This window comes from Gymnogyps californianus, chromosome 20 (assembly GCF_018139145.2).
Source record: "Gymnogyps californianus isolate 813 chromosome 20, ASM1813914v2, whole genome shotgun sequence".
NCBI lineage: Eukaryota > Metazoa > Chordata > Aves > Accipitriformes > Cathartidae > Gymnogyps > Gymnogyps californianus.
This window is the reverse complement of record NC_059490.1, coordinates 9,089,532-9,102,463: the sequence shown is the minus strand read 5'-3', so window position 1 is coordinate 9,102,463 and position 12,932 is coordinate 9,089,532. Positions and strand designations below refer to the sequence as shown.

Genomic DNA, 12,932 nt, shown 5'->3' with positions numbered 1-12,932 from the left:
CCGAGCCGGGGAGAGTGCGCAGGCGCGGGGGGACCCCCGCCCTTCCCGCCAAGGGCTCGGCCGTGAGGCGGTCTCCCCTCAGAGGGGCTCGGCCGCCCCGCCGAGGCGGGGGGGGAAGATCGGCTCGTCCCTCAGCCGGGCCCTCGCACCTCCCCGCGCCTGTCACGGCTTAGCGCTTTTTTAAAGTAGTTAACAAATGCTGCGAGCGATTTCCAATTACACACTTGAATTTCCCATTTCGCTTTCCCCGCTGCCTGTGGCACGGCTGTCTGCCTCAGAGATAACTGTTCTCCGTAGTACTTTTCATTTTATTGATTGCGCTCGGGAATCGCTAAGTGCTTGGTAAATCTAAATTCATTAAGGCGCGCAGAGGGAGATACTGTCGTCTTCACAGACAGAGGGAGGTGTTTTCCACACCCAGCTGATCAGAGATGTCATAGCCAAAGAGAATCTAGGTCTCAACTCTGGTCCTGCCATGTAATTACTGTATTAAATTGGCAAATTAAATTTTGTGTGCATGCTAATTAAAAACAAATATTCCAGAAATTAAGTTAGGTCTCAGCATACAGCCACTATCACTAATACATCTTACCTCAACAAAAAGTTAGAAGTTGATTTACTGTGTCTAATTTTTTTGGCACCAACAGCCACATGTGAAGCTCGCAGGATTTAAGCTACCTTTCAGTACATCATGTAGCACGTCTTGTGGAAAGTGCAGTATAATTACCCCAAATACCTCAATTGGAGATTAAAACTGGGCCAAAACCATCCTTTTAGCAACCAAAAGACTGTTTAATCACTACAAGTCAAGCTATACTGACAATTAAGCTGCAGTTGCTTATAATGAACAAGCTCATACAGCACTGTTTTCCATAAATTTACCGGCAGGTTTAGTTTCCAGAAGAGATGTCATTCCAAAATATGAAATTAAGTCAGCCTTTTAACAAAATCTGATCTATGAATACAAATACCGTAAAATATTTCAACTTGATATAGGTAACCACAGTTTCTGGCTATGGTGTTAATACAAATCAGAACTGCAATGCCTCTTTTTTTTGAAAGACAAGATCAAAGACACACGATTTCTCACATCACCACATTAAAAGCATCTATTGTTTGCATACAAATAGCTTGTTTAGAAAAAGAGAAAAGATTCTGCCCATCATTGCCTCAATATGACAGAGGAAACTCTTGATTTCAGGTAATCCTAATTTTTAAATATTCCTAAATATATATGTAGAAAGATATGATGGGGAAAAGCACTATCAAAACATCTAGTAATACAGGCTCAGCATATTGCAATAACCAGCTTTTATTTTTTACATATGAAAATTTAATAAACGGAAAATTTACATGTCTCCTGGATTCCTTATCCACTTTGATATCAGACCTTATTTTCAATCTGACTGTGTTCCAGTGAAATACAGTGGGCTTCACTAGATCACAGTGATAGCTGTTGGGTAACAGACATGAATCAAAATCCATGATTTGGATTGAAGATAGTCTTTTTAAACTAAAATCAATCTACCAGAATAATTCTTATTGGGTAATCGCTTTCAGTATTCCTCGGAGAACTTTGTAACTCATTAATTGTTGGCTTTCTTTGGGAGGAAAGCAGGGTCCACGTTCTGTCACGTATGCGTAAGGAAATCTAAGCACCCACAGTCCATCAGATGGAAGGGTTATTTCCTGCTTCTCAGGGTAAAATACAGGACAAGGTGGTGGCCCTGGCTGAACCTGAAAACAAAAGGAAATATGAGTAGATAATCAAACATCATTAGAATAAAAAAATCCCCAAAACTTAAAAGCAAACTGAATCCAAGGAAGTCTCTTAAGTCTTGCCTACAACCAGTTTCTTATCCACTTGAGCACATCCCAGGAAACTAGTGTGCCGTTACTGTGAGACATCCATAAATTCCCAATTTTATCACAGTAAAGATGCTGAATTTAAGGCTGCAGATTAGGTCCTACCAAAGAGATCCACAATACAAACACAAGCCATTCGCCTCTCGGGCAGTAGGTAAACACTGCATTAACAGCGGATTTCAACACTGTAGCACAGATATCCCTGAGCTGGTACCTTGCTCTAATCCAATGTGAGTTTTCAAGGATTTCAGCAACATTTAATAGGGCTCTTGTATAATTTATATTAAAAGATTCAGAAAGTCTTATTCTGGTGAGGAACTGATGCGTGGAACCCACACCACATAGCGTAACGGATTTTCCAAATAAAAACACACCCTTAGGAGTCAAAAGCTGTGACACAGATGTAAGCTGGGAATGAAGAGCAAAATAAGTATCTGCACAAACTGAACCTTCAGTTCTTGCCTCAGTTTCAAACAATAACACGATAAATTGCAAATTGCATTGAAATTTCGGTGTTGGTGTCAGGTTTCAGTCAGTATTCTTCCTTTAACTTCTAAAACAAAGCAGGTTCATATCTGAATAGTTGAAGGTGTCCCATAAAAGACGCCAACTCCATTGTTCTGCGATTCAGTATTAAGGATCTTGTGGCACTTCACAAACAGCTCGAAGGGTTACAAAATGTCCCAAATCTGCCTCCCCCCCCCCCCGCACTCATATGGATGCGTCCTGTGCTGACTTGTTATTTAGTGACACTACTATACAATGAACGCCAATTTTCTTGCCATAGTCTAACAAATAATAAGCACTTATGTGCACACAGTATTTCATATAGCAGTAATTGAAGGAAGACACACTTGTTCATATTTTACTACCTTAAAAAGTAAGAAAGTGTAAATGGAGCTTTTTCTCCATTTTTTTTAATACACATTTGAAAACGGGGAAAAATCTCCAATTAAAAAAACAACACCTTTTCACCTCCTAAATTCAAAGGGTAACTAATAATAATCTCAGCAATGAGTCACTGCTTTTCTCTACGACATTTAAAATGATACATCCATTCTTACACAGTCATTACTCACTTGTTATCTTTTTAAAAAGAAGCAGTTATTACAGTATAGAACGCTATTAATTCATCCGTGATAAAATATTTTTTAAAACTTGCTTTATACAAAGTATAAAGCTGGCATAAGCCACTCTTGAAGTTTAAAAAAAAAAAAAAAAACAAAAACCAACCTGTTTATAAACCAGATACTTTTGGCGACTACTGCCTTAGAGAACTTGACTGAAGTTGGTTTGAGTTGGAAAGAGTTTCTTGTAGCATCCCTCTGACACCCTTTGCCTATCACCCTCCTGCCTTCGGGTCCTGCAATTAATGTTGCAACAAACAACGCTGTCTCTGCAGTTACCGGATTCCCTCTTCCATTTCTTACCTGAGGCGTTAACGTGATCTGCAGCGGAGCATCAGGAACCACCACAAAGAGTCTCATGAACTGAGCGTAATGTGGCTTGAGTCCTCGTCCCTGAGTCGATGACAGGATGTACAGCGGCATGTCAGAATTGAGGGCTTTGATGGCGGATTCCTTTGGCCCCCCGCCCATCACTTTCATGACTTTATCAGGCCCTGAACACATGAACCTCCTACCACGTGCGTCTTCATATTCAAATCCTACAAAAGCTCGAGCTATGTCATCTCTCCGTCTTCCTCTTCCCATCACAACCGCACTTCTTTTTCCAGGAACAGCCTTGTTAGGTGCAGGCCAGGAATTGGTATCTAGGTCTCCTTCATCTTCAGTTCTTGTCCGGATGACAATGTCCCAAGGCATTAGATAGTTTGTTCCCGGGATAAAGCCTTGTTGATCTAAGCCTGTGTGGAAGTTATAAGCCTTAGCAGGCCCCAGCTTAACCAGTGACCAACTGGAGAATTTGGGCAAAAGGCCTTTAGGGCAATTAGAATGGAGCATCCCGGGGAGGTACTCGACAGTGGATGCCTGGCGATCTACCAGGCTCGGCCTTTTCTCACTTTTGGAGTCCCCACTCTGCCCATGACTTTCCGCGTTGTCCCCTCCGCCCTGGGTGTCAGGCGGGTAAGTGCCCAAGCTGCCCGTCGACTGACCCAGGCTGAGGGCTAAGCTCAGGCCTGTGCTTTCTCCCTGAGTCTGAGGTTCTTTTTCTTTAAGTTTCTCAATCTCGCCTTCCGGAGGGGCAGGCGATGACTCGTCTCGAGCAGGTGCCGGATCAGGTGTGCTTGGCTGAAATATGGGAAAGTTGATGTGCTCCAGTTTCCCACAGCATTTTTCTTCCAGCAGCTATGAGAAAGAAAACGTGGTTAACTTCCCATCTTCCACCTCTGAGATGAGGGAGTTCAGAGTCATAATATTCAGCAGCTACAATTAAGATTCAAGAGGTTTGCGCTACAGGAGAACCAAAGCAGCGATGGGAATACAGCCCACAGACACGACGGATTTAAAATTCACATGAACCAACACGCTTGAAGTGTAAATAGATGCTCCTGTGTGCATGCATTGGTGAAGACTGGAACTGCCCACTCTGGTCAGCCCATCGTGCAAACAATTCCTGCTCCCAGAAATACCTTCCCCAAGCAATGTTTACAAGTTGGTAAGGTTAAGAGGGAACTTACTTGTGGTCACTTCAGAGTGCAGACTTTGTTGATAAAGCAAAAGCACTGCTTGAAGCAAAAAGAGAGACCTAATAGTTACCTGGTAAAAGTCATAATTAGCTGCTTTGATATCAAAGGGGTCATCCCGAGGAGCTTGTTTCCTTCCACAATTACAGGCACCAGTGGAACGAGCCCGGCTGTTGTGGTACAGAACTGGAGGATTTCTGTCTGCTTCTGGCTTTTCCCCTAAAAGCAAAAATCAATCAAACCCTAGATAAATTGCTCACCATTTCTAGAGATTCTTTAATTCCCTTCATCCACTGCTTCCTCCTTGCTATATACATATGCAAAATTATTTGCCAGCAATGCCAGTTTGTCAAGCAACTCCTCCCTTTCCTGCTTTTAATATAAAGTTCCAGCGTAGGTTATACCACTAAACTGAATCTTCTTTGGTTTTACCACCTCTTCCTAAAAGGCATAAATAGTTCTTCTGCCTGCAATAAGTGTGTATCAGGCAGTTTCTATTCCTTGATTGACATCAATCAAGATATATTAAAAAAGGGGGGAGGCACTTATGTTTCCTAGAGAACTTTTGTTCTCTTACACATCTGTTGTTAGGAGGACTCCAGTGTAATGCTTCTAATTAGCAAAATGGAATCAGAGTTACTACTAAAATCAAAGTTACTACAAACAGTGGACTTGCTCCTAAACATTACTCAACATAAAGGAAACCTGCGCAACAGCTCTGCTGTAATTAATCCCACTGTACAAAGATGAAGCTTTAAAGCTGCCAAGCTTTCATCTTCCATAAATGTGCAAGAGTTGGTATTTTCAGCCTAAGACGTTTTAAAGCAGATATAAAATAAAACCGTGAAACCCAGTTACAAGTGAGCTGCTTTACCTGCTTTTGGGAGCAGATGGAACTTATGCACGCAGTGCTGGTCAGTTAAACTTCGCTCTTCGCAAAGCTGATGCCCATTGCTCCAGAACTTGTAACAGTCCTCGTTAAGCTGCATGGCGTACTTATGAAAGGCTGGTCCACGGGCGTGCTGACTGTACACACGCAAGGCCTGTGCCAGTTGGTTCTTATGGACCGTCATGGTGTAATTGTGGGGCAGGTTGGATTGATAGGCGCTGTGGGCCATGGGGAGAGCTTTCTGGCAACGGTTTTCTGAGAACTTGGTGTCTATATCTAAATAGCCTTCCAAGACTTTGATGCTGCCCATGATTTTTGAGCTCAGTTCCCCAGTGAGAGAGGTCGGGTCATCATCTTTGCCTTCAATGGTCACTTCATACAGTTTTAAAGCTGCAGCAACCCACTTCTGGTAGGTTGGGAGCTCGAAGTGAGAGGGCTGCGGGTTCCTCCCCACGCTGTCATCGAAGCCCTTCTTGCTGAGCACCAGCTCCACATGCTGCCACAAGAACTCCTTGAGGGTGCAGTCCACAAGCTGTCCAGAGGAGCTGGAGCTGCTGCTGCTGCTCTCTGCGTGGAAGGACAGCTGCTGCCTGCCGTGCCGCATCATCTGATACCTCCTGGGCCCCGACAGGGTGGGAGCCAGCAGCGAGTCAGTCTCTCTCATGGTGCAGTTGCTCCTGAGTTGATCAAGAAGCATGGCCACTGGATCATCTCCATCCTGGGCCCCACCAGCCACAATGTACACAAAAGCCTGGTTAGCAGGCACGGTGAACAGGCAGTTGATGCTCTGGTTGGTTAACACCCTGCTCTTGCGGAAGATGCGGTAGATCTGATCCTCCAGAGCATGCTGCAACCTCCTCTTGGGGGAGTGCTTCTTGGGGGGTGGCTTTTCCAGGTGACCGCAGGGGTCCTGGCCTCTGCCTGGGAGGGGATCCACCTTCAGGGCCCCGTTGAGCTGGAAGAGGAAGAGGAGGCGCGGAGGGCATGGCCTGCAGTTGAGCTTCCACTCCTTGCCGACCGGGCAGTCTTTGATGGCAGCCTTCAGGGAGGGCAGGACCTTCTGCCGCAGCCCATCCAGCGCCCTGAAGACACGGTCGTAGGTGATGTCAAAGGAGCAGGTGGGATGCACCAGCAGCAGGATGTGGCAGACAGAGAAGAGGTAGAGGAGGCTCAGGCAGTGCAGCTTCTCCTGGTGCTTCCAGAACTCGTGGGCCTCGGCGTGAGGCAGCGGGGCCGGGCCGCCGGAGGGGTGGCCGGGCCTGTTCTCCCTGCTCTCGGCCGCTGCCAGGTCCCCGCAGGCCCGCAGCAGCTGCGGCGTGTCGCAGATGGAGGTGAGCACCAGGTACAGCACCCGGCTTTCCTGGCTGTAGTAGGCCTGCAACTGGTTGTAGTCCTTAGCCGCCAGCTCGCCCTCTTGCCCCGGGGCGCCGTCCGCCAGCTCGGGGTCCTCCTGCTCGAAGAGGGGGAAGACCTGCCGGTCGCACACGGTGCTCACCAGGGCCGCCTTCTCCGAGCACAGCTGCAGCGCCGTCTTCCCGAAGATGCCCACCACGCACACCTCCTCATCGCCGGCCGCCGCCGCGGCCGGCCCCGCCGCCGCGCCGCCCCCCTCGGCGGCGGCCGTGGCGGTCAGCAGCAGCTCCCGCAAGCTCATGGGCCCCACCGCCGCCGCCATGCCTCCCGCCGCCGCCATCCCTCCGGGCAGCCCGGCCGGCAGCGGCATGGCACCGCTCCGCCAGCACCGCGCCCGCCCGGAAGCGGCGGCGCCCCGGTCCCCGCGCATGCGCAGCCCCGCCCCGGGGGGAGACGGCTTACGGTGAAAAGCGGGCGTCATGGCCGCGGCCTGGAGCCGGGATGCGACGGTGACCGCCGCTTCCAGCTAGAGACGGGGTGCGCACAGACACGGCGAGAGGGAGCGGGGGGTGCAAGAGACGAACCGCGGCAACACTTTGCAATAAAGCAGGAGCAGTGAGACAGTGTAGTAGCCGAGTGCTGGACAGCAGGGCGACAGTCGCGGAAAGCTCTCGTCTCGGAGCAGCGGAGGTTTGCAGTTCGGCAGTGCCGCCGTTCCCTCCGAGGGTCCTGCTCCGGGAGGCGATGCCGGGTCATTGCCGTGCCACGAAAAGTCCACGCTCCAATGTCATCTCTCTGGAAAACGGCTTCAGCGGCTGGTGAAAGCAGGTCCTGGTCCCGACCGGGAGCCGCGGCACGGGGACGTCGCCTCTCCGGCACTGTAGCTCTCGGTGAACTCGACTGTACACTCGAGGAGGCTCCAGTTACCTGCCTCAGCGGTGCCGTCTTTTAACGTGATAGGTGATCTGGCACCAGCCAGAAGCGATGCGTGCTGCAATTGCATCATACGTTCTTACCCACATAATGGAATTGCTTGTGGAAGCTTGCAGCCTTTCACTTAAATGACACTAGAGTGCTGAACTGCTGCTTTTCTTTGAACCTGTATAATTACCGTCAAGATCTTTTTTGTTAAAAAAAACCCCAAACCCATAAAAACAATACTGAATTTCAGCAAACACACACATGTTTATATTACAAGCAGCACCAGTGCTGGGAACATAGTAGTCCCTGCTTCAGCAGCAGCCAGGTAGCAAAAGACTCGGGGAATGTCATGGTTTTTTTTCCATTAACAGAGAAGATGCAACCAGATTCAGACACATTAGAAAGACGCTGCCTTTAAAAAGCAGAAGTGTGCTAAAGGGGTTTCGTAATGCCCCGTTCTCGTATGCACTAGATTTACGTACAAACACATATGCTTGAGTGAGATAAAAAGGTGATTTAAGTGGCTTCCGGACCACAAATGAAAAATACAGTGTTCCATAAACCTACTTTTGTTCATCAAAGCTGTTAGCCGCGCTTAACCGGGCAGGCGAGGGACTCTTTGGATGAGCCATCTGTCAAAATAAGAAAAGGGTCAGATCTTGAAAGATGAGCTTAGTACTAATTATGACCAAGACAAAATATACTGCAATTCTTAACTGACACCATAAAAGACAACAGACACGGCAAATCCTTAAAAGACATTATTAACCCTCAGATTTTGTTCTCCTGCAGACAGGAACTATGAAGTTAGAGATCGCATGGAGGCACTACAACGGCCATCAAAAAAGCAACTTTTCCTCTTAGCATTGTCAAATAACCTCCTGAAAGACAGGCAATGGCATTTCCAGTCTGCAGTTTCCCTGCCATTAAAATGGGAATCAGTAAAACAAGCGCCCTTATTTGTGGGTACTTAGCGCTTTTGGATGAGGATTATGGAGACTGTAACTTATGTAATACATACCAATGGTGCTGCACTGTAGGGGAAAAAAAAATCAGTATGAAATTCTATGGATTTTAAAGCCAGCTTATCGTTCCAAAAAGAGAGACACCATGACTTGCCTGAAATTTGCGCCGTAGTGCCTGTGTCATTATTGGTGTCAACCCAGACCCACATTCAATGTTTTCTTTACTATTTAGCGGAGTGCCACCGGGACTTCTGAAAAGATTGGAAACAAGGGGAATTACGATTAGTTCTCTATTTTTTTCCCTAGAAAAAACAAAACCAAGAGAATAGAAAGGAACTTACCTTTGTATATTGACTTTCTTTAGATGTTTTCGAAGATCTAGCTGATTTTTAGGAGGGGTACTGAAAGAACAAAACTAATTGTTAAAATGAAATATTTTCCACTCTGTAAACAATGTTAATCACTGTTTAGAACAGACAAATCTAATATCAAAGAAAGGAAGAAAGCATCTTACATTAAGGAGTTTTTAATGTGAGCTAATGGCTTGGATTTAGGTCTCAGACTAACACTCTGTAAATCTGAGGCTGTAATTAATGCCCTGCGTGTCTTCACTGGTGATTCTGCCTAAAGTGAGAAAAGAAATGTTACCACAAATAAAACTTTAGAAGGCCTCACTGACCTTTAAATATATTTAATATTTATACTCTGAAAGACTTCTGTGGTTTATGGCTTTTATGCTTTTTTGAATCATTAAGACTTTCAGGTGCCTTGGACAAAAATAGATTTATTAAAAAAAAAAAAATTTTGCAAACAAGATTTCAGCCAGGCAAAAGAAATCCCCAAATCTATTGATAACACAAAGACATAAAGCTACATGAAAGCTACGTGCTTTCTCTAAAATCAGGAGAACTGTCCTGCATGCCAGCTGAGATTGGAGTTAGTCACTTAATTTCTTCACTTCAAATGTCGAGGTGCAGAATTAGAAGGATTACTTACAGCTGATCGCTGGGTTTTTGGAAGAGAAGAATTAATTTATTGAAAAAATTCTCTGAGGGGCTAAGACAAGCATTGCAGGAAATACACCAGTTCCAGCGTGGAGTGTGCCCCAATACACCATCATCCATTTATCCCTGTGTCCTCCGGTTTACCTTGTCCATTCTTAGGTTGCTGTTAATCTTCTTCAGTTTAACATTCAGGAGATCTTTGAGAGTGATCTGCATCGGCCCATCTTTTTTCAGTGATGGTGCCTGAAAACAAAGGTGGTTGGAAGGGAAATTAGGATCGGCAAGTGACTGAGCATTCACAAAGACACACGTTCCTGATGAAACCAGGTCCAAAGAACCCAGCCATGAGAGAAAAAAAAATAGAGGAACCTTCTTACTCCCTACCAGAAGGGCTTTAGAGCCATTGCCCCGTTTGAGGAGGAGAGGTGCTGGAGGCAGCTTTGGTGGCGGTAGTGGTGGTGGTGGTGGCGGAGGAGGAGGAGGTGGAGGGGGCGCAGATACAGGCTGCAGCTGTATTGCGGAAGGCCCAGATACTGATGACGGCGGGCCCATCTGCATTTGTCCAGGAGCACCCAGAACTGGTTTATTACACCTTTGACAAAGAGAATTTTCTGAAGACAAGGCTGCAATTCCATTCATCTGAAAACAATATAAATAAGAGAATATTAAATCCACTGGCAAAAGTGGATGGCATTTCAGAGAACAAAGGTTCTGGCTTCAGTTGATGCAGAAAAACATAAAAAGCCTCTTACGAGGCTCGCCAGCAAACCAGTTCCCTCTAGCTATGAAGTAACTGCAGTTTAGTAATGCTGAATGCGAAGAAGAGGTGAAACACTGCCCAATGAGAAGCTCTTAAGATTTCAGTTATCTGCACTGACCACAGTTCCTTACGTGCTTACACAAGCAAACGTTACCCTGCCCCGCTGGGACTGAGACTCACCTGGAGCGTTCCTTGCAGACTGGCAAATTCAGTTTCCAACTTTTCCAGCTGCTCTCTGAATGTATTTAGCTCCCTTAAGTAGATTTGTGATGGAAATATGGTGTCTTTAACCACCTTAAAACTCTAAGCATAAAAAGAAACTAGATAAGTGTTTTCACCAAGTTATGTTTCCAGAGACAGGGCTATGATTACTATTGAAAGTTCTGTCACAAGGTCTTCTCGTTGTAGTCAATGGAAAGGCACAACACGAAGATACAAAATTTCACCAAATATTTCCTTGGCAGGAACCCAAGGATTGACTTTCTTAAAAAAAAAAAAAAAAAAAAAAAAAAACCAACAAAAAACAACAAAAAAAACCCCCAAACTTGAACTTCATCTACGAATTCTAAAGTACAATTCACAGTTGACCTGAAAAATTCATACAATCATTTCTGCTATGAAAGAAACACTGCACCCTCTGTCACTGCATATCTCCTGATATTCCAATAAAAAAGCTACAATTGCACTTATGCCTTTAGTGTCCACAGTTGCCTTGACACTCTTCTCATATTTATTCCTTCAACAGTCAACACTAAATATACTTTAGATGTTTCAATATACATAACTAAATTTACAGCTTAGTTCTCAAATCTGACTGTATATCCTGCATCTGAGCACTAAGAACAACCTCACACACTGGCAAAAACAGAGAAGTAGAAAACTTACCTGTGCAACCGTGTTCTGGCACCAACAATACAAAAGTGATGCTGTTGTTGTAAAGGGTTTTACCACATTTTTTACACTGGGCAAGGCTAATGACCAGAGTGAGGACAGATGGCTTGGGACTGATGATGTGTTCAGAGGAAGATCACCTGCTGACCTGGGACAGAATATTTCAGAATGAGGCCATAGTTATATTTATCATTTCAGCCTTTAAAAAAGTTAACTGCAACCAATCATCTGGAAGTTACAAGGACCAGCAACAGCAGGTGACAAGAGAGTAAACACAAGCACAGAAAACAGGAAAGACCAAGATACATTTTGATAAAGGAGGTGGGGTGGGGGGAATCGTATTTGCAATATGTTTTTATCCAAATTGCTTTTCCTGCATATTAAAGTTAATGATAGATAGAGTACTAGAAGATATACAAGATGAAAGAATTCCACAGCATCCATGCCAGGATGTAGATAGGCTTCAAACACAATTCTATTACCTCAGTTCCATGAACCATCGGGAACAAACAGAGGACCCAGAAATTGAGTTAAAAGGAAAGGTTCAAACTGAGCCTCTTACCGTGGAGAAGGACAACCCGAGCCCTGGGGGTTTGCAGCATCTCCTTTTTTTTCCAGTAGAAATTTTTCTCGGGCTCTCCGTTTTCGTCTGCATTTCTTATACTTTGCCATTACTGTGAAAAAAGACACATTTAAAATTAATGTATAGAAATATACCCACTTTCACGGGGGGACAGAGCTATCACCAAATAGGTAGGGAAGAACATGGACTGCATCTCAAAAATTCAGTCAGAAGTTACTCACAGTTGTCTTGCTAGAAGCATTACATACAACTGATAAAAAATATATCCTTAAGTTGCCATGATCCACGAGGATGTATTTGTACACGAGAGAGAGTGAACAACATAAAAAGTACCATTTTATATGGGCTTTTATTGACACTTTTTCTTTATCCTGAAGCGACAAATACTGCATTTGGGGAAAACGTTTGTGGAGAACGCAGACAAAAGGCACGAAGAAGCCCCAGACAGAGGGCCCGGGACTGCCCTGACCGTAGGCGCTTGCTCAAGCATTACCTGAACCGCCGCCCCTCATCCCCGCGGCGCAAGCTCCGCCGCGCCCAGGCGGCCCCTCTGCTCCTGCGTGGGGCCAGCCCCGCTCTCTGGGGAAGCCCACCCCGAGGAGCGGCCGGTTCCTCACACACAATTACCCCACCAGAGACCGGGGGGGAATGTCACGGGTGACCGCGGACGCGGGGCCGCCTTGCCCGTCCCCCCCGCCCCTCAGCGCCCCTCAGCCGCCGCTCACCTCCCCGCCCGGCGCCGCCGATTCAAACCGCTCCCCGCGCCGCGCGTAGCCAATGGGAGCGCCGCTCTCTGCCGTCCCCGTCCGTCCCCCCCCCCGCGGCCCGTGCTAGCCGCCCGCTGATTGGCCGCTGGACGAACGCGGGCCCGAGCTCGACGGGAGCGGCGAAGGGCCAATCGCGGGCCTAGCGCTGCTCCGCCCCGTCCTGGGGGGCACTGAGGAGATCCGCCCCGCCATTGGATAAAGGCTTTTCAGCCCCGCCAATCAGCTGCGGGACACCGCTCGGCTGGGAAAGGCCAATGGGGTTGAAAGGCGGGGGAGCACCGGCCCGCCG

General features: G+C 46.5%; 2 protein-coding genes across 3 annotated transcripts; both read right to left on the bottom strand.

Annotated features, from left to right (window-relative positions):
• Positions 1–643: 643 nt before the first annotated feature.
• Positions 644–7,233, bottom strand: SMG8 (SMG8 nonsense mediated mRNA decay factor). Its single transcript, XM_050909212.1, has 4 exons — positions 5,385–7,233; positions 4,584–4,729; positions 3,297–4,172; positions 644–1,737 (listed from the first exon to the last, which is right to left on the bottom strand). Exons 1-4 carry the CDS (start codon positions 7,231–7,233, stop codon positions 1,540–1,542), a joined length of 3,069 nt encoding a protein of 1,022 aa, XP_050765169.1. The 3' UTR covers positions 644–1,539.
• Positions 7,234–7,442: 209 nt separating this feature from the next.
• PRR11 (proline rich 11) lies at positions 7,443–12,653 on the bottom strand. Of its 2 annotated transcripts, none has more exons than XM_050908757.1 (11): positions 12,602–12,653; positions 11,856–11,967; positions 11,288–11,441; positions 10,583–10,705; positions 10,027–10,281; positions 9,787–9,885; positions 9,153–9,262; positions 8,980–9,039; positions 8,793–8,889; positions 8,241–8,305; positions 7,443–7,851 (listed from the first exon to the last, which is right to left on the bottom strand). In XM_050908757.1, exons 2-11 carry the CDS (start codon positions 11,963–11,965, stop codon positions 7,806–7,808), a joined length of 1,119 nt encoding a protein of 372 aa, XP_050764714.1. In that variant the 5' UTR covers positions 11,966–11,967; positions 12,602–12,653; the 3' UTR covers positions 7,443–7,805. The 2 variants fall into 2 exon arrangements, with proteins under 2 accessions (XP_050764714.1, XP_050764713.1); XM_050908756.1 differs by lacking the exon at positions 12,602–12,653 and adding an exon at positions 12,370–12,416.
• Between the last annotated feature and the right edge of the window lie 279 nt (positions 12,654–12,932).

Coding starts and splice junctions, on each gene's coding strand:
- PRR11 (XM_050908756.1), bottom strand. Junction 11,442..11,855: donor TCGGGTTGTCCTTCTCCACG/GTAAGAGGCTCA, acceptor ATTCTGTCCCAG/GTCAGCAGGTGATCTTCCTC. Junction 8,890..8,979: donor AAGAAAGTCAATATACAAAG/GTAAGTTCCTTT, acceptor CAATCTTTTCAG/AAGTCCCGGTGGCACTCCGC.
- SMG8 (XM_050909212.1), bottom strand. CDS start 7,233: ATGACGCCCGCTTTTCACCGTAAGCCGTCTCCCCCCGGGGCGGGGCTG. Junction 4,730..5,384: donor CCATCTGCTCCCAAAAGCAG/GTAAAGCAGCTC, acceptor TTTTGCTTTTAG/GGGAAAAGCCAGAAGCAGAC. Junction 1,738..3,296: donor AGATCACGTTAACGCCTCAG/GTAAGAAATGGA, acceptor TTTTGTTTTCAG/GTTCAGCCAGGGCCACCACC.